General features: G+C 39.3%; 1 protein-coding gene across 1 annotated transcript in view; it reads right to left on the reverse strand.

Annotated features, from left to right (window-relative positions):
• LOC111870763 (F-box/LRR-repeat protein fbxl-1) overlaps positions 1 to 20303 on the reverse strand; it is a 41664-nt gene extending 21361 nt beyond the window's left edge. Inside the window, exons 1-7 of the mRNA XM_023863284.2 lie at positions 20281 to 20303; positions 15911 to 16005; positions 15712 to 15806; positions 14918 to 15054; positions 11802 to 12250; positions 7387 to 7593; positions 3425 to 4000 (exon numbers count right to left, since the gene is read on the reverse strand). Coding sequence (XP_023719052.1) covers positions 3425 to 4000; positions 7387 to 7593; positions 11802 to 12250; positions 14918 to 15054; positions 15712 to 15806; positions 15911 to 15980 — 1534 coding nt within the window. The 5' untranslated portion in view covers positions 15981 to 16005; positions 20281 to 20303. The remainder of the gene's footprint in view (positions 1 to 3424; positions 4001 to 7386; positions 7594 to 11801; positions 12251 to 14917; positions 15055 to 15711; positions 15807 to 15910; positions 16006 to 20280) is intronic.
• Between the last annotated feature and the right edge of the window lie 1425 nt (positions 20304 to 21728).

The following is a 21728-nucleotide window of genomic DNA, read 5'->3' on the forward strand; positions in this document are numbered from 1 at the left end:
ATCTCTGCTGAGTAAATAGAGATGCCTTTTATGATTACAGGAAATCCTTATGCCAGGTGTTATCCAATTGTTTGTATTAGTTCTCTTCATTACTTTTTTTGTGTGGGAAGGAAACATTCAAGTTGGCTATTGATAACCTTCTGGGCAGATGCAAAGCACCCACTTACAAACAGTTGAGTGCCTCAAGCCTGCAAGCTGATGGGGTGCAATATGTGACTGAAAATACACTTCATTCTCACCTAAGATTTCTTTCCAACTTTGAAAACACCACCTACAAGCACTGTTAAAGGGTTCATCATGACATCCTTACAATGCAGAAATGCTAACAGAAATGGAATCTAATTTTGCTCACTGACTACTCCTGGAAGCTGACAAGAGAAGCTTTATATACACGCAACAGGGAATTAAGTGCATATTGTTATATTAAATAAAGTGGAAACGACTATTTATTGCTGTTTCCCTATGTTTAATATTACCCTTAATAAAAGGAAAGAAACATTTACTATTACATTTCCTATGTCAGCTGTGTATTTGTGCAGTAAATATACGTTGGGCAGTGAAGATTTTAAATCTCATGGCTGGGACTGTTTCAAGCAGCAACATGGTGTTTTACACAAAATTGTATCGGGAAAGTGCATATGTGTAGAATCTTCAACACTGGGGGAATAAAGAAAGGAACAACTACCAAAAATTACTGAGGGTTATGAACCTAAGAACATTTATATTGTTGATGAGACTGACAAATTCCCACCACTACTTACTGTGAAGGGTGAAAACCTCTGCTGCTTTAAACAAATCTGAAAGTTGCTCACAAAGTATGTACCCAACAGAAATGCAGATGTTATGCAGTCCATCTTTCCTGACCATATAATGACATTAGATGCCAAAATGTGTTTCAAAAACTGAAGATTAGGCTGTGTGCTGCTCATATCCAAGACACAAGTTACCTAAATAATGTGAAAGTTGTGTTTTCCCCCCATATGGCACCAGCCTTTTCTGACCCTTTGACCAGAGAATAATCAGGTTATTCAAACATTATTACCACAAGCTGCTTGTAAGAAAAACTACGAGGGGCAGTCAGAAAGTTCCCAGAATGGTGGTATTGCACTATAATGGTAGGACATACAGCAATGCTTACCTAATCACCTTCAAAGTAGGGGACCCCCCCCCCACACACAAATAAATAAATAAACAAACAAACACATGCAAGCACACACACACACTTGCTCCATTGATCCTTCCATTGTTGGAAGCACTGGCAGAAGGCTTCTTTTGGAATCTTCTGGAGTTCAACTATCACATTCAATTTGATGTCCTCCATGGTTGCGAAATGTGTACCCTTGAGGCCCATTTTCAGAGTAGGGAACAGCCGAAAGTCACTTGGAGCAAGACCTGGAAAGTACAGTGGTTAGGTGATGACAGGAATGTTTTTCTTGGCAAGGAACTGCTGCACAACAAGTGATGTGTGGCTCAGTGTGTTGCCCTGATACAGAAACCACTGTTCCTGCCACCTGCTGCGCCGCTTCCTACGAAACTGCATCACCTAACCTCCGAAAAACCTGCACGTAGAAATGACCAGTAACACTCTGTCCAGCCAGTATGAACTCATGCCGCACCGAACCATCAATGTAAAGGAATGTAATGAGAATCATTTTTTACTTGGATCTGACAAAGTTTTATTTCTTTGGTCAGGAAGACGATGCTGTGCGCCACTCTGACTGCATCTTTGTCACCAGGTCATAGGCAAACATCAATGACTCATCACCAGTGATGATCTCTTTGAGAAACATCGGGTCCTACCTACTTTTCTCAAAGAGATCTCCAGTGACCATCATGTGACATCCCATCTGATCTGCGATAAGCTGCCTCGGAACAAACTTTGCATTGACACATCTCATCTTCAAATCGTCAGACAGAATCACATGAATGGCTCTGTGAGAAATACCAACTTCTTGCTCCAACTCCATGATGGTCATTCTTCGATCACACTGAATCAGTTGTCACACTTTCATAATTATTTCTTTGGTTCTGGATGCTGAAGGCCTCATGCTGTGCTGGCCATCCTCCCACATTTCCCATCGTTTCTTAAACCGGGAAAACTGGTCATAAACTGCAGATTTCTTTAGTGCAGTATCACTGTGAACTTGCTGCAGGGCCGATTGCACCTCTAAAGCAGATTTTCCCAATTTGCACATGACTTGATGCTCGCACACTGTTTGAACTCTGGCACTGCGCTGAATGACCAACACTTACAACTAACTCAAACGGAACAGTAATGATACTGCATGGCAAAACCTGTCCAGACCCGTTGCACCTGCGAGCAGACATGCTGAGGTCCCCACCATAACAATGTGTGCACTATCTTATCTCTAATTCTCCATCTGCAAGGGAATTCCAGAAACTTTCTGACTACCACTGTATTTCTATGATTGCTCATTAGTTGTTTTGTAATGGAACACAACTGTAAATGTTCTGCATGCACAATGTTTCCCTCCAGAGCCATGGCACTGTCACATGTACAACAACAGTGAAATGCGGATTCAATTAACTTCACATAGCCAAAAATAACTGGGGTCGGCTGACAGTAAGCATATCATTTTATGAATACATATTCTGTGATGATGATTTCATCTGAGAGGTGCAAATGTTAAAACAAACGATGGATGAAGAGCTTACATCAGATGTGTTGAAGGAGGAGAGAAGATGAGGGGAGTAGGCAGATGATAATGGAAAAAGTGGACCTCCAGCAACACTGAAGGCCACTGACAATTTGAGAAAGTACCTCATGAAGTCTCAGACCAATGATAACATGCTTGCTGCCCTCAGTAGCACGGACGAGGTGTAGAGAGATTCAGGAGAAAGTGAGAGTAAGCAGCAGCTTCCATTATTGGACATGTGAACGATCTGAACTGGATTATATTTTAGTGTAATAAAGTATTAGTTTAGTGTAAAAGAGCTACACAAATTTTCATTTGCCTGATTTTACATTCACTTTAAATGGTCACTCCAGAAAGACATAATTTAAAACTGAACAATATTTTCACAGCAATACATCATATTTCCAATCCCACCCCCACCCCTTTTTGGGGGTTATTTTACAACACTGTCTGTAGGAAAACTGTATAATGTCGAATGGTATGATGATACATGAACTGCAAAAGAGTTAGAAGGAAGCTGTTATGGCTTAACAGAGATGGATTAAAGACAACCATGAAAATGTTAGCTGGGATAGCCGGTGTCTAACCAAGATTCAAATCCTGCACACCTGAACATGAGTCTAGAGTGCTACCATTATACTAACAAATTCTGATGAATCTGTCAACTGTCAGAATTGCAAAAGAAGAGGGGGGGGCAATTTAAAACGTTTGTTCAGTAGGATTATGACATGCTACAAATAAAACATGAAATGATAAGCTTCTCGCACCTGCTATGTTGAGTTCTTCAATCCTGTGGCAACTTCTTGTGATGACATCCAAGATATGGTCATCAACAGCAGGATTAAGTTGAAGATTGAGGCTCATAAGGTCAGGCAGCTCATCCAGTGATATGAGAGTAGCACTGGTGAATAAGGGAAAATATCCTGCTACTGACAATGAATGCAGTTTTGGAAGCGCACGAATGACACCTGCCACATCACTGCTCGTCAAATTCATACAATAGTTCAGGCTAAGCCTATTAAGGCCCTTCAGTAAACGAAGTCCTCTCACTAGATTCCGAGATCGGAGATTGTTACATTTGTCCAATACTAATTCCTTAAGGGGTGCATGAGCCAGGCCATACAGACATTTTCCTCTTAGTGCACAGTTATTAGACAATGTAACAGATTCCAAGTGTGGACTATGTATGAACACATTCTGAAGTTCTTTATCAAAAACTCCTGAACATCCATCCAGGTTCAGCACTATCAACTCGTGACCAATGGTTGACAGACTTCTAAGGCCAGCTGGAGTTACTGGCAAACCAGCCAGGTTAAGGTAACGAAGGTTCTTACACATAGCAGCTGAAACCACAAATTGTTATATAGTTTCATCATGATATAAACACAGCAAAACACCAAAATAAATTACAAACAAAACATATTTGTGAACTGTGAGTATATCTGAATTCAGACTGAAGTAGCACTGGCAACAGAACATTTCACAATTTAAGATCACAAATTGTAAATGCAACACATGAAGAAAGCAATTAAGGATCTAACTTAACCTTCTGCTATCCAGCACTGTTTGAAACAGCGAAAGGTCAAGTCAGAAAAATAATCCTGTGCCCCAGATTTACAGTGGAATCCCCATTTATTTTGTGTACCTTGATTTTAAGTTTTCTCTCGGTTAACATACAGTTTCAGCGATTGCAGCAATATCATACTCTAATACAGTTCATTTTTCTGGCAGAACATTTTAAAACAAGATGTAAATTACCATCTCAGAATATCTTGTTTATTTCCTTCTATACACTTCTATGTTATCAATCTGAAAAATGTTTGGGTCATACAAGACCATTTTCAGGGGGTGTACCATATTAACCTTTAAACGACTAAAGACAACATATGTCGTCGCAAAAATAAAGGCAGCGGTACGAATGACGCCATATGGTGTCGCACAGTCCGCGCGTGCGGACGTTATTTTAAAATACATTTTTAAGGTAGAAAATAATGTCCAAGTTACATAATTTTTGGCCACCATCTGCATGGAGTGTCTGTCTTCCCACCTGCGTCATCTGCTGGAATGTTGTCTTCGTGTGGAATTCTAAAAAAAATCCGGAAGTGCCGAGTCCGATTTCGCACTTCACGCACTTTGTCCGGACCATCTTTCGTTTCCCACGCGAAAAGCACACACGACACCTCAATTGCAAAGTAGAGGAAGTCGGCAAGTGATGTGGTTTGGCCTTCTATAATCGAGATATCTCCGATTAAACGGCAGGGGTTCGACTCCTGGTCGCACAGTCCGCGCGTGCGAACGTTATATAAAATTAAATTTTAACGTAGAAAATGATGTTCTACTTATGTAATTTTTGGCCACCATCTGCATGGAGGGTCTGTCTTCCCACCTGCGTCATCTGCTGGAATGTTGCCTTCGTGTGGAATTCTAAAAAAAATCCGGAAATGCAGAGTCCGATTTCGCACTTCACGCACTTTGTCCGGACGGTCTTTCGTTTCCCACACGAAAAGCACACACGACACCTCAATTGCGAAGTAGAGGAAGTCGGCCAGTGATGTGGTTTGGCCTTCTATAATCGAGATATCTCCCATAAAACGGCAGGGGTTCGACCCCTGGCCGTTGATGGCGAGGTGGACCCCTTCCAGCATGTTCCGCACAAGAGCGAGACGAAATTCTCTGTGTGACAACAGGATGTAACTGTTCAGATCAAGGAGATGGAAAAATAGCTTATTTGTCCATTTCCAGGTTCGACAACAGATGCTATAACTGTTTGCCACAGTTTGCCCACAGCTCCACCTGAATAATTATTCACACTCCTCGTGCCACGCTGGTGTGGTGGTCCCCAGGTTGCCGACGAAGTCGGGGTCTCCTTCGAAATAACTTTCTGATTCGCTACATTCAACATCACTCTCAGAATTGTTGGTACAGCAATCTGTACCGAGTCGTTGATAGCTGAAATATTCCACACGACACTACGCCATGTACGATCAAACTCCGACTGAATAATTCCAGGAACGAAGCTGTATTATCGCTCTGTTGAAACTACAAACGCAATTTCATAAACAAAGCTAGCCTTGATCTACATAAGAACAGTAGGAACGTTATACAGTAGCTGAGAGCGAAATAAGACACTGAGTTTTTTTCACTCGTCCACATCCACATTCCGAACGAGGTACGTAATATATACTGAGATAAACTTGCTAGACATCACATGAGCGGTGTTGCCGAGTGTCGTCATACACCAGCTTGCATTGAAACGTATCTAGAATGTATGAATTCTTGTAGGGAAACAAAAAATTAGGAAATTTCTTCTTTGGAGTCAGTGCAAAAATTTTAACATGTTTTATACAATCTGTAAATTACAATATCTGATTCTATATTCTTTTGAGAAAAAAACAGCGTTTATTTCGTTCATCACAGAAATTGCAGAAATAGGAGCAAATTTAGTAGATGATTACAGTGTTTATGGCTTTATAATCGCGGGTATTTAAATTAATTCCGTACCGCTGCCCTTACAGGAATTTAAATGCCCGTAGGATAGTGGTTAAAGGTAAAAAACGTAAAGTTGTCCTTGTGCCTAACTAATTTAGCACTATGCCATAAAGACATATGGAGGGATGGATGTATAGGTCCACATATTCTTGACCTCAGTATTAGGTGGAGGTGAGTGGTCAGCTTCATGCCCCAGCCAATTTACACCCAGTGAAAGAGTCCACTGGATAGGAGGTTGGGTGGACCCCAGAGAGGGTCTGGACGACATGGGGAACAGAAAATTCTTGGCCCTACCAGGACTCGGTTGTCCAACCCATAGCCAGTAGCTATACTGACTGAGCTATCCTGGTTCCTACCATATTAAAGGGACACTTTAAATTCATATATAAATAACAAAAAGATTTAAAATATCCGTGTCACAAATATTTCTTATAAAAGATTAAACTCGTATATCTGAGCCTTAGTTATTGCATTTTAATCAAGTAGGCCATGTTATGTTGTTGTCTCATACCCGCTTATTTTAGGTCTCTGTCCCACAATGTCACGTTCTAAGTGAATGTGTTTTTGGTCTCAACAGACACCAGAAATGTGGTTAATATCATAATGATGTAAAAACAGTCCCCAAGCTCTTCATATCACAGCATTAATAACCTAATATTTTGTATATTCCATATTACCCTCAATACACACCTAATGCAAAAAGAAAACTCTCAGAATAATAAAAGTTTTGATGTCTTCTAAATTGCATGTATAAAAGAGCACAACATTTTTTACAAACAAATACTGTTATCTCTCTTTTTCATTCTGACTTTCATTTATGAAGGTCTTAGAAGTTAGCTGATGTAATGATACTTCTAAACGGTTCTGACGAAGGTACACTTGTGATTACTGAGTATCTGGAATTTCTCCATCATCCAAACCTTCTGACAGAACAAACATTTTGAAAATTGGACCTGTTTCCATCCTCAGATGTAAACAAGGGGAGGAACCTACTCACGTCTATTGGAAGAAGCCGATCTCAACCAATAAATTGTGTCCAATTTCCAGAAACTGAGTAATACTAAGTGAGAAACATGTTCTGTAGCTCACAATCTGTTTCATTAAAACCAGCCCACAACTGCAAATGGTTAAAAACAAATTATTATATGTACTTTTGGAACAGAACTCCAAATTTTAACAATCATATTTCAGTATTATTTCAATCTGAAAACACATTAATGATGAGAAATTTAAAACTCACCGACAGTTTGAAGAACAGAAGTGTTTAAATTATGAGGTTTGTGAGACACATCCAGACTCTGTAGATTTCTTCCACATCGTTTCAAAAATGATCTAAGTATTGGCATGTTCAGGACTGTCGCAGATGTCAAAGGAAAGACTAAGCTGAAGTCCAAATGTTTCTGGCACACCCACATATCTAAGCACACCATCTGCCAGCGTTTGCAAACTGCAGACAAACAATTTAACAACAAGACTGTTAAATACAAAACAATAAATAATGGAAACTGAGTTTTACATGTATTTGGAGGATGAGGTACAGAGCATAAGAGAAAAGAGAAGTGCACAAAAAATGTTGTTAAGAACCTAAGGAAAGAGAGGAAGGCCTTGGCATAAATTTTGGAGAAAAGTACTGTCATGTATAGAGTGGTGTGCATGACCTATCAGACAGGTTTTGGATTGTATGACTGTGTTTACTCAGAACTTGTATACACCAATTTGGACTAGAGGCAATAGAGCACTATCGCTGATCTACACACTTTACAATTCACTGTTACACATGCACTAGGGTTCTTGGTATATTATAATCTCCACTAGTCTTTTCCTGGCAATGAATTCATAACAGTCTCACTGTAACTTCAAATCACACATAAAGTCTTCTTTGCACAGCCTAATCCCTTTCTTACCACAATTCTCAACCACCTTCAACTGCTGACTCCATCAATTCTCTGCTGCAACTGCCAACTCCTGAACTCAACTCAATCTCATTCTAGCTGTGTGATCCTCCTTATATAGCCTCGGGGCAGACACACAGAAAGCACTGCTTCCTCTATTGTTGTGTGCTGATTCACTGTTGCAGAGATGTGTTTACTGCAAAGTTGCATAGCAACATGCATGGCACAGACACAAAGAGAATGCCACTTGCAAACACCTTTTCTACTGTTGTGTGATGTCAGAGCATACGTAGCGCATTCCTCTGCTGTATGTGAACAGGCCATTACCTAGCAACAGCCGTTTCTCTGCCTCCGCAATTCTTGCTTTGAGCAAATATGCCACAATATTAAAATGGATCTTAAGAAACGAAGATGGCAAGGTGTGCGTTTGGAATCATCTTACTTAGGACAGGGAACAGCAGTGAGCTCTTGTGAAACATAAAGTTGACACTTCCATTTCTATGAAATCTCTGGAGTTCATTCAGCACCTGAGCAATTATTAGCTTCCATAGAACTCAGATCTACACATGCCATTAAGGCATGTATTATGGAGAATTTAGATAGGAACTATAGAAATAGGAACATCTACATTCTATCCGGCAGCCAAGCTGCACTTAAAGTGCTTGACAAACATCAGATCAACTCAAAATTCTTCTAGGATTGCCATCAAACCCTCATGGAACTGGCCAACATAACAGGGTACAACTGATATGGGTGCTGGGGCATGAAAGTATTGCTGGAAATGAAACAGCAGACCAATTAGCTAAGACTGGAGCTGAACATCTGTTCATAGGACCTGAACCAGCCTGTGGCATCTCTATAGGAGTTGCCAGAAAGGCAATCAGGTACTGGACAAATATGAAGCAAAAGAAATACTGGGGATCCTTGACTGGCCTCAGGCAAGCAAAGGGACTCATACAAGGACCCTCTGCTGAAAGAGTGAAGGAACTGTTGAAGTTAAACAGGAACCAGCTACGATGGGTGGTGGGACTACTTACAGGACACTGTCACCTTAAAGGACACCTCTTCAAACTGGGACTAAGTGATAATCCCACTTGTGAGAGGTGTCAAGAAGAAAATGAAACAGCCATACATATCCTGTGTGAATGTGAGGCCTTGGCTTATTTAAGATTACATCACTTGGGTCAATACTTTATGGAACCAAGTGACTATTTCAACGCCCCCACGTACAAAATTCTGCGCTTCAAATGAAGTGCAGGATTGCTGAGGGAATAATCAAAAGGGGAAGCACAATACACCACTGTAGGTCGCGGTGTAAGGACTGAGAAGGCCCACCCCTTATACATTCATTCATTCATTAGTTAAGGCAAGGAACTGTTACTACAACTAGTTCTGTCCCACTACTGTACTTCATACATAAAAACTAACTCTTGTTTCATGTAAATAAATCCAGCTAGTCATATCTTATGCACTAATTTATTAACGTGCCTGTAGACATTCAAACTAAAAAAGCAACTAAATATTACAATGTTTAGTAAAATAAAATGGCCTAAAGATACAAAGGTTACAGAACAGTTCTCGAAAGAATCAATTTGTCAGTATAAGTTTTATTCCCTCCTGTGGCCAAACCCAAGTTTGTTTGTTTGTTTGTTTTTTATTTCTAGTACAAGCTCTTTCTAAGGACTGACACTTCAGAAGATTTTTCTCTTCAAAGACAGTCACAATGTTTATCACAGCAGGGACTGCAAAATGTGAAACTGGAGCAAGTTTAAATTTTCTGCACTTTCTGTATGAAAATTTCTGCATTCAATACCCAAAAATGTCTGATGCCAGAGCAGATTTCACATTATGGAGACTCCAGTTTAATTCCTGGAGATTTCACATGAGATTCATGTGGAAGTTACTCCAGAACCACCTACAATGAACGACTATGATGGCTGACTGCCACACAACAGCTCCTGCCCAAGCAAGAACATTCAAGAAAGCCAGCCACAGCCAACAAACCAACAAAACCATAAGGCAAACACATGCTGTTCAAGGACACCGAAATAAAACAGCTGGTTAACCAACATAACCAGAAGTAATATGAGGCAATTACATAAAAGAAACAAAACAGCAGTACAGTGAAGAGCAGAGACCTTCATCACAACAACCTGTACACCTGAAGATGGCCGGTTCAGCTGAAATATGTAGTGTCAATAAAGAAAAAAAAGAGTGGAAGTTACTCCAGAACCACCTACAATGAACGACTATGATGGCTGACTGGCACACAACAGCTCCTGCCCAAGCAAGAACATTCAAGAAAGCCAGCCACAGCCAACAAACCAACAAAACCATAAGGCAAACACATGCTGTTCAAGGACACCGAAATAAAACAGCTGGTTAACCAACATAACCAGAAGTAATATGAGGCAATTACATAAAAGAAACAAAACAGCAGTACAGTGAAGAGCAGAGACCTTCATCACAACAACCTGTACACCTGAAGATGGCCAGTTCAGCTGAAATATGTAGTGTCAATAAAGAAAAAAAAAAGAGTCGACAGTAACCAAAGTTGCATACAGACAGCATAAACGCAAAACACAGTCAGACTCTTAGTTTTCTCTTGCTAACTGTCATCCCATTGCTCTAGCCATGAGGTGTGCAATGTCCTGACCAGCCAACATATTACATCCTCAGTCTCTGAGTTGAGGTCTTCACCTCTGATGCGACACTCGGGTGGACACAGAATGAAGCTTTCTCAGGGTGCCTGAAAGGTCATGCCATAGGTCAGGTGGTTACTCCCCGGCTTCGCACCACAGTGGCCTGGATTCGAGCCAAGGTCAAAACATGCGGGATCTGTGGCGGACGAAGTGTCTCTTGAAGAGGCAGTGAGGTTTGCCTTATTATAATGCAATACTTTCTGGCAAGATCAAATGTGTAAACACAACCAGAAGTTGAAAAAGGAGACAAGGATACAACAAATTTGATAATGCTATGTTGGTACCAGTCCTCACATATCAGAAACATGGACTGGGCATTAACAAAAAGTTCTGAGAACGAATTTTAATGCAGTGCAGCATGATATACAGGAATGGCTCTAATTAGGACTACAAAAATTAACAGATGTGGGAAATTTTAATCGGATGATGGAATTCTAGATTATAGCTCTCAGTGGAGATTTCATGTTTGATAACTGCAAATAGGAAACATCCCTAAACAAATCCAACCTTACAGATGGGCCTGATGAAGCGTGGCTACCCAACATTAAGGTGGCAGGATCAATGAATATTTCATGAAGCTCAAATTAATCATAACAGGCCTAAACCATGAAGATATCAACAAAGAATCATCAATGATATATGTTACCATCCTTACAGAAAACATTTACCTGCAATAACCCTCAAGAGTGATATGCCCTACCCACCATTGCTTACACACTGTTTTTCAAGTAGAAAACCTCAATGACTTATGACATCACACATCCCAAGAATGCTTTGTTCCATCAGCAAACTGTGACACTGAACACACTTGACAAGTTAAATAAGTTTATATTTTAATTAAGATAATCACCAACAAAGTTAACCACCTACTCATCCTAATGTACTGGAACACAGTAAGAGTCATGTACCTTCTCATGTAGCGGATCTCATTTAAAATTTGAACACCCAGAAAGAAACTGGTCTGGAAGTTAAACAAACTAGTCTCAAATGCAAAGGCCAGAAGGTCACAGAAATTACCTGAATAAAAGCCATATACAATGAGAATACCTGGAAAAGCGTACCTCTTTCGATCTTGATCCTCACTCTTTTGGTAAGGAAGGAGAATATGTGCATGAGGCAATCATTGTTGAGAATATCAATTTTGCATTCTCCCTCCTCCACTCCTCTTTCTTCATCATTCTCAGTCTCTTCTTCCTGCTTCTGTTTCCTTCTAATAGAGCTGGACGTCTGGGAAGCAAAGCTGTGACCACCAACTACTCCGATCTCCCTGTCATCACCTGCTGCATATTCACTCTCTGAATAAGTTGACTCTTTGTTATGGGACTGTGCCTTGGATGGAGACAACTGCAGGACAGGACGATGTTGGTGACCCTTCGAACCACCACGGGAATCTGATCTCCACAGCACAGTTCCATCTGGGAGTTCAACTGGCTGGTGCCAACTGTAAGCTGGCGCCACACATAAATTCCTTAAATGAAGCCTCAGTTCTCCTGGTTTCAACTCCAGCACACTGGAAAACGACAAATGTCAATTATGAAGAGTTCTGTCTTCTGGCATATAACATCAGGTAGGCCACTGGAAGTAAACCAATGTTTCAGAGGAGCATGTTGCCTCCTCCTTCAGAGTTCAAGAATAAGCCAAGCAACAAAACAGTGAGAAATGGGCAAGCAGAGCTGAAGATGGTGGCAAAATGTTCCTCCGAAACATAAGATGACTTTTAATGGACTACACAGTGTCACATCCAAGTAGAGAGAAATCTTCATAACCACCACCTCAAATCCTAGAACATCAATTATTTCTAAACATAACTCAGAATTACTCAAAATCCTTTAGAATCTACCTGAAGATTAGTGTCTCAGATAGTGTGTAGTCCGGTAGATTATCCAAAGTTTCAGAGGAAGCAGCTGCCTCCATCTTTGTGGTACAATAAGCCATGCATAAACACATATAAGTGGTAGAAATACAGGGAGAGAGAGGATGGACCAAGGACCACAGCAAACTAAGAGACATAAGGAATATAATGTAAAGGATACTTGCTCTTGACAGTCTACTTTTCAAGGCAGCAATAACAAACAATACACTCTAGGATTTAGTGACACCATCCAAAATCAGAACATCACAAAACTGTATATTAATTTTAGGAATAATTTTAACTATCCAAACCATTATAGGATTATAATCATTTCTAGCCATAAGTTACTACCCTGATATCAACAACGCATTTTCAACGGTCACATGTTTGTCAAGAAATAGATTATGGATAAACTAGTCTTCCGGAGGTTTCTCTGAAAATATTAGTATCAATAAACAAACTTACGCATCACATCTCTCTTCTCAGTCACTACCATAAGGACCTCAAATGTCACATCAATTATTACTGTTTCACTTCATACAGCTATGAGCAAATGATAAATTAAGATCACTAAGATGGAGTTAGGTTACACAGGCAGATTGCATGGAACACCATCACTCAGTGGGAGAAGACGTAGAACCCTCTCCAGGCATCCTCACCCCATTCACTGTGACCCTAACTGGGATGCAGGCAGGAAAGTATTATAACCAGAAGCCACAGACTGAACAATTACCACTATGGAAACCTCAGAATATATATAATGTCAAAAAACTGATTTCCATGTCTTGTATTATACATTACTATAGTTCTGTAGCCAAACATGTAACTGTAACACAACATGTTCGGAATCATGGACACAGTGCGACGTAATAATGCACACGTTGGCAGTAAACACTTCCCCGTGGTGACACAACAGCAGAGGAGCTGGATTAGGCAGCACTTTCCCACTGTGACGTAACAGCGGATGCTGCTGCTAGGCAAGAGGCCAGTAAACACTTCCACACTGTGACTTAGCAGCGGGCGCTGCTGCTGGGGGCAACAGGCAAGAGTATAAGAAGCCAGCTGAGGACCCCGAGCGTGGCAGTGTGTTGACAGAAGCCAGTGGTTAGCCAGGGTGGAGAGCAGAGCAGTTCTACAGTCTAGCGAGAGTTGTTAACACGAAAGGAGCGACTGTGAAATGACTTGTTGAACATTTTGCCTTATAGTTACATTAAACTGTAGTTATGGCGATGAGTAATAAAATGACCTCACAAGAATACACCCCTCAAGGTCATTTCACGACACAACACAGGATTAAAACTGGCCTGGACAATAATGCTAAGGTGCTAACAATATATGCCAACTGCACTCCATATTTATCATGTCAAGTCAACCAATTATTATCACCTTTTCTTAGTTAAAGTGTATTTAATCTCTGACACATACGTCTACACTCCTAGAGGATGTGCCATTATTTCCCTGCAGAAAGCACCCATGCATTTTTATTTACAGGAGAGGTCTCCATAGATTACTGAAATGTAATCAGAACTGTTCGAAAACACAATTCTGTGCTTTGGGGTACATGTGAAAGCCCCTGTTTTTTGAGATACAATCTTCATGTTCACCTATGATGGATAAACTCTTAAATACCAAATATGACTAAATTTGTTCCACCATTCAGGCATTAGTCAGGTGCTCATATACATATAGACAGAGAGAATTCCAAAACCTACTGTTTCACATTCACGGGTGCTAAAACATGTTAATCTGTAAAATCTTCAGACCAAGTTTTTCAAAATCGCGGTACGTTCAGTAATATACATAGGTGATGGTAAAAAATGCTTCTGACCATGCAGCAAAGGCATGAATGCACATATTCTCTTTTGCCACTGCCAGGAATTGAACCCAGACTCTTCATGCATTAAGCCCCTAGCCTAATTACTTTAAGAACTACACTATTCTGGTTCTATATGAATTTTCATTTGAAATTAATATAATAATTCACTACAGAAGCATTCCAACCTTTCTAGTTTTCACTAAAGGTCATGTCCAATCAGTAAAATAGGATTTATGGAATGGACTTTACATTAGGTGAGATTTTTAAGTACTGAAAAATAATTTAGGTTTCCAATATATAACAAGTTCATGTATAATTATATCTTGCACTTTTGATTTCAAACCAGACACTACTGAATCAAAAAAAGAAGACAGATAATGACAAAGTCTCAATCTGGTCACTCTCATATGAAAAAATAACCAAAATTACACTTATATAAACAGAAGAATAATTTTGTCAACACCTCTGAACTTCAATAATGGGCAGAGTTGTAAATGCTTTCTATTTACCTTGCCGCATCTTCAGGGTGCTTAAACGTCACAAAGCCAAACCTCTTTTTTGCATGCGTAAATCTGCCTCTTGAGACATGTGCGTCAACAACTGTTCCGTAAGGAGAGAAAAGATGCCGTAGATCATGATAAGATGTCTAAAAACAGAACATTTTTTTTAATTATTCCTGGAAAATAAATCAAATGATACTCATTCTGTGTACACAAAACCAGAAACATAAATTTCTTCATGTAATGGCAATATGTACATAACTCCAACAGCAACACGCAGTAAATTAAGAGGAAGAGAAGGTTCTAAAATAAAATTCTGTTTGCTTGTGAAAACACACAAGATGCAACATTACATACAAAATTGTTATCAATCTAAAGAGAGGAGGGATGCTGAAAGACCAGATAGGTAATGATGACACCAACTCTGAGCCTCACAATGAGTACTGAAGGCTCAATCCTCATTTTTTTCTTGTATAAAATATGATAATTTACAAATGGGTTTCATACTAGGATCAGAAATGTAATCTTCCAGATTCCTGCAATATTCTGTATATAAAAATTACTTTGATGAGCTAAATATTCAGAGATCCAACAAAGGTAGACAGATTGAAATGTATATTGTCAAGCCATTAATTCCAGAAAATAAATACTCACATACTTATGTTTAGCCCATTGAACATCTTTTTATCAATCACCAGTTCCTTCTCAGGTGTCCAAATGACAGTTTCATAAATTATCTTTACAAAATACATTAATGTTGCAATTTAAACTCAAAAAAGGTAATGAATTACAGTGTTACTTACCCTATTACTTAAATTTCCCAGAAATATTTTCCTTATTGGTGGGCTTTCGCTGTTTATCGAACTTAGCACACTGTTATTACTGTCATCATCATCTTCTGAAAAACAATATTCAACTTCAGAGGTTCCTCTGTTTGTTATTCTAAGCTCATTACATTATGAGGTACAGTTACAACTCAGACATTCTAGTCACATGACTTACCAGCATCCATCTTCCATTTACTTATTTTGTAACGAACAAATTGTGCCACTTCATCGATTGCTACATCCATCACTTCTGTCTGACACACACCAAGTCTGAAAACAATGCGAATATTTTGTTTTAAAACTGATCCATTTACCTGGTATCAACATTTGTTGTCCTGGACATTCTGAAATGCTTCATAATAATGTAACGAAGTTGAACTGAATGTCACAGTCTTGCGGCACCACTCCTGATTTTATTTGGCTGTGTGTTCCAATCTTGGCCTATACAGACTGGGTAACATTAGTGGGGTTTTCTGCACTTTTCCCCAGTCCCTCCCACCAAATACCAAGATAACACCTCAAATTTGATAATAAATGCATCTTCACACATTCCTTCCAATCCACTATTCATCATACCATTAATGCTTTTTAATATGTGCAAGTGAAAGAGTTATTAACTAAATCAAAAACTACAATATAATGTATGCAACTGAAAGTGGTATTAAATAAATCATAAATAAACAAATCCATACTTTATTCTGTGATATAGAATTAACGTGGTATACAAGAACATATTTCAAAACACAGATTAAATGCCTACTCAACCTTCCATGACTTCTCAAACTGTTCCTCATGATCCCCAGGGGAGCTCCAACATACCGCACTGGGTATCGCTGAATTCTCAATGATTATTTAAATACAGTTGTATCCCATCACAGTTTTGACAAGTTGATACCTACAGTCAACGGACACCGATAAAGGTAAATGACTTGGATTTCTCTTTCAATAATCCTCACATATGCATCAATAGATCTATGTGTCAGGGACTGCATATGTATATATATAATGTTTTACGGGGAGGTCAGAGTATCATGTATCATGAACCATGTACCTCTTATATTTTCTATGTCTGGCTTTGCCTTCTCCTATACCATGAACATGTTCATTCTCATGGCATAGTACAATGGCATACAATCATACACATAAGGCTGTGCACAAATTGTGGTCTGGTGTGCACCTTGGAAAATTTCCAATAGTGTGGAGAACCTTGTTTTGTAGCACTGCACTCAACTTGACTGGTCGAGCGATACGGCCTCAAGAGCAGACCCACAGAAGAAACCACTTCCACTGTTGCACGCAGGCCAGCGCCTAGCAACGGCTTCAGGACTCTTGTGTATTTACAAAGCTGTTGTCTGGAACAGGCCGTTGTCTCACTGCTTGTTTCGCGGTCGTTGCCTAGCAAAGGATTCAGTACTCCTGCTTATTTACAAAGCTGTTGCCTGGAAAAGGCCGTTATCTCGTTTGTTTCTCGGTCGTTGCCTAAGAATGGCTCCAATGCTCTTGCTTATTTATGAAGCTGTTGCCTGACAAAGCTCATTGTCTCATTAGCTTCGCAGTTGTTGCCTAGCAATGGTGCTATAATGCCAGAATATTTTTGGATTTCCATCTACAACTGTGAGAAGGTGACAAATGCACAGCAAATATGGTGATTAACAATACTATTAACTTCTTTCTCTGTTAACTACAGTGTATACAGAAAAATTCCAAAACTACAATCTCTATTCTTCTTCAAATATTATTATTATTATTATGTGCTGTGTGGTTGCTCCTGCTCCGCTTGAGTGCTAGGCGAGTTAAGAGTGTTTAGTGTAGACGGGCCTACTACTTCTGTAGTTATGGCGAGTAAGGACGTGTGTCTCCTTTGTGATAAACCGTTTTACGGCAAGCAGAAGTGCATTCGCTGTTGTGTATGTGAGTTACGTTTCCACTGTAATTGCCTGAAAACTAATATATCTGAGTGCAACGTTGANCAAGTTGAATCTCCTCTTAATTTCCTCCTGAATGAGGTTTTGATTTGTTATCGTCATTCCCAAATATCTGAGCTGTGCCACATTTTGAAAACAACTGTTGTTATTGTTGTTATTATTATTATTATTATTAGTATTATTAATTAATTAATTAAATATTTATGTTTCTTTTCACTTCTAAATAACACTTAGCTTTATGATAATGAAATTATTATTATTGTTATTATCATTTATTTGCTTGTTTGTTTACTTTTCTTCATTACTGTGTTTTCCCAAGAACTTTCCTGTAATTTATTTTTGACTTATAATGTGTTTGTCTAATGTTTGTATAATGTTACACGTAATTACTTTCATCTACACTGTGCTAAGTCTGTAATTGGCCTTGCGGTTGTTGACTTGGCACATAAATAATAAAGAATTGATTTGAATTATTATTATCACCAAATCAAGAAAAAGATGGACATGAGTGCACGTAAGACTTTGGAAATACACAATTTTGATCTTAAGACCTGAAGCACCTGTAAACTATGCATAGACGGTATAATATTATTAATGTTACATAGCGTTAGTAGTTAAATAGCCTGTTGTTCTACTTATGCTAGCCATTAGCATCACCATTTCCTTGGTGTTCATTTTCATCAATGTTTATTTGCATTTATTTACCAAAATTTACATTCTGGAATCCACAAGGCAGATGCTTGGGAAGTTCATTTCCACTGTTGGTGACAACTCTAACCATAACATCAAGATTATTTTAAAACAATCACAAATCTACATGGAAATTTCCTGACATGAATTCTATGTTACATTATAAATTCTTATTCCAAAGCAATAATGTTTAGGAAACATGGGATATGAGATAGCTTAATGAATGCATCTGAGCAGTGTAAGGGGCTCCTGTGAACATGGTAACATACCCCCAGGTTCTATAAAATGGCAGGCAATTCCTTAACTACCAGAGTAACCATTAGCTCCTCAAAATGAGGGGTCAGTTAGTGGAAGAAATAAACTAGGAAATTCTTGGGCTAGTTACAACAAAAAAAAACTCCGTGATTTCAGTCCACAAGCGAACCATACCAACCAAGCAACCACCACTTGTTAGCAAAGTTTAGTGTCAACTTTTGCAGATGAAGGGTGTCACGTGGTCAGTGCAACGAATCCCCACGGCTGTTAATTTCGGTTTTCTAGACCAGAGCGTCTGGTAGCATCAGGAATCGAACCCGGACCTCTGGATCTGTAGCCAGGAACACTGACCGCTAGACCAAAATAAACAAACAAAAAACAAGAAAAGGAAAATTGTATAACTTTCATCAAGTGTGTACTAAAATCACAATTATCTTAATTGACATATGGTCTTGGGCATGTTGTCAAAACAGGTGAACCAAAGATCAATTAGATTCTATTTCACAAGAATTAAGTTCAAATAATGAACTGAAAGGCACACTGATTCTTCATACAAAATGAGAACAGTTATTATTACATTATGTATTCTTGATTACATGCATTTTAGTTCATATTTGATCCCTGGCACACAAGAATTAGTGCTCAGTTAGGGTCTAAGGTCAGTTTTATTTCAAAGGATGATTCTGTCTTCTGGGTTATAACATGTTGTAGTTTGGTGGTGAAAGTCTACCGAGGTCTCGAAGGAACATATCATCTCCACTTCAAGATCCAAGGGTAAGTCTAGCAGAACCAGAATTCTCCCAAACATTAGGGGTCTTCACTTTATTACACAGTGTTATAACACAGAAGCATAGCCACTCCTGAACAGAATCCCAAGCCCAATAAAGTTGTACTTTTGTCTGCATATAACTATCTAAAATGCCATTTTTGTGTTCGGTTAGGTTGTACATTTTCCATTGCATTTTTCATTTACACTGAATAAAATCTTACTTTACTTGTTTTATAAATGAATTTGTAAAGTAGGTGAGTTAGCGGTTTCAAGTGATTTTCTGGTTACTGTCTGAATATGCCATATCAGTTACAAGAGCTGTTCAGGAGGAGGCTTTTTGGTGGAGCAAGAATGTGTATGTATGTATGTAGGGGGAGAAAGAACAGAAATAGCATATCGCTTCTAAAATTTTTCTCAGCTATAAAGGTACTCGCTAACTTCCATAAGCTCTGGAGACACAAGCCACTACTATATCAATGGATTTTCTAGTTTAGCACTTGAATACATAACATGACTACTATCCTAGAAAACTGGTTCCTGTCCACAACAAAACTGAAATACCATCCACTGCGATTGCCTTGACACATTTTCAACTTTTTCATACGCTTTTCTTTGCAGAACATAACAATATTTACATAATATAGCGACCCCCCGCCCCACATACACAAAAATATGTACTAAATCAAATATAAAACAATCGGTAATTTACTATGTAATATTATAAACGTATTGGAATACGTTTACAACATTGCCAGTATTTTCTGACCACATGAATTTCAACAAGCGTGTATAATGACAACATTAGCCAACAATTCTGATTTTTAATTCCTTGTCCCATTCTGACTAGCACAAGCACAAAAATTCAGAACATCTCCTTTAAACGGAACAATAAACTGGCAGAACAACCTTATTCCACGTTCTTTCAGATGTGCTACAACAAACACAAAGAAATTAACAAAAAGAAACCTACTTTTCTTCCGACCACTACATACACACTACGTACAGGAACGGGAACATCTGCAACCTAAGCAACTAAGCAACCACCCACGGAAACTCTTTGATAATGGTGGGCAACATGGCCGCGGTGACGTCTCGTGGAATTACTGCTGCCATCTCTACGCATATGTGTCCTAACTAAATGAGAAATGGCCACCAGCACCGACAGCATGATCAATACAATAGAATTCTACTATACCATCCTTTGCGTCCGCCCCTCCGGCCATCAAACCCTCTTCACCCTTGGAACCACCAGTTCACACGAATAGCAATAAATAATTTTGCAGCCACATCTATTGTGCTGCAGAGGTTCTTACTCCGTTGTTTTGTTTTCTTCTTCTGAACTACACTCATATCTGTTCCAAAGAATTTGAGTGAAGTGATACTCAACCAGTTCCAAAAAAAAAAAACACAACAGAGTAAGAAACTCTGCAGCACAAGGGATCAGTCAGTCCCAGACAGGTTCCGCTATGGCACTTATTCGTTAGTATATCAGACAACATAAATTTCCAAAACATTCTCAATCTGTAAAACAGTGTGGAAGCATCAAGAAAAATCTTGATGCAGAAGGCTCTCAAATATTATGTCACCCAAGAGTATTTAAAGGACTGATTTCAGATGGTGCACAGACAGTAGCAGTAGCAATATAGTAGTATTCAGAATATGTGCGTACATGTAACAATTGGGTGTTGTGTACAGTTGTGTATCAGAACAGTTGTATCTGTGACCTAAAGTGACTGATTTGTATATTCATGTAGGGCTGTCAAATAAATCAAGTCATTTCATCTGTAAAGTGTGATCCAGGGACTTCAACAAACCCTCTCTCTTTGGAGCAAGGCCCGTTAAGCTCTGAAGAGAATCTCATGCTCACACCCTGAACATCCTTCCCTTTTCCTGCTCTTAAGCCATCCTCAGCACCTTGACGTGGTTCTAAGGTCACGTGGTGTTCACCACTACAACCGGGGCTACTTCATCGAGGGCGTGAAGAGAAGAGAACAGTTAAAAGTGAAAAAAGCAGTCTTCTGGGATTTGGCACCATGTATATGTGGTGTTAACCAACGTTTCGGAGGAACATATCGCCTCCATCTTCAGGGTAGAAGGAAAACTATAAGATATCCGCAGGCGAAGAGACCGTGAGAACCGGTACAAGCAGACTGGTGTTGGAAATATACACAGCTATGTGAGAGCAGTGAAGGAAAGGGGGAAGGGCACGTCTACATGTGAAATCAGTGATTTCACNAGAGTGGTCGTCCAACGTTGTGCTACTACGCAAAACGGACTGTTAAAGTATCGGGGACTATTTTTCCGCGGATAAAGCGGCTGGGGCGTGAAGCTGACCACTCACCTCCAGCTAGTGC

The sequence above is a fragment of the Cryptotermes secundus genome, unplaced genomic scaffold (assembly GCF_002891405.2).
Source record: "Cryptotermes secundus unplaced genomic scaffold, Csec_1.0 scaffold307, whole genome shotgun sequence".
NCBI lineage: Eukaryota > Metazoa > Arthropoda > Insecta > Blattodea > Kalotermitidae > Cryptotermes > Cryptotermes secundus.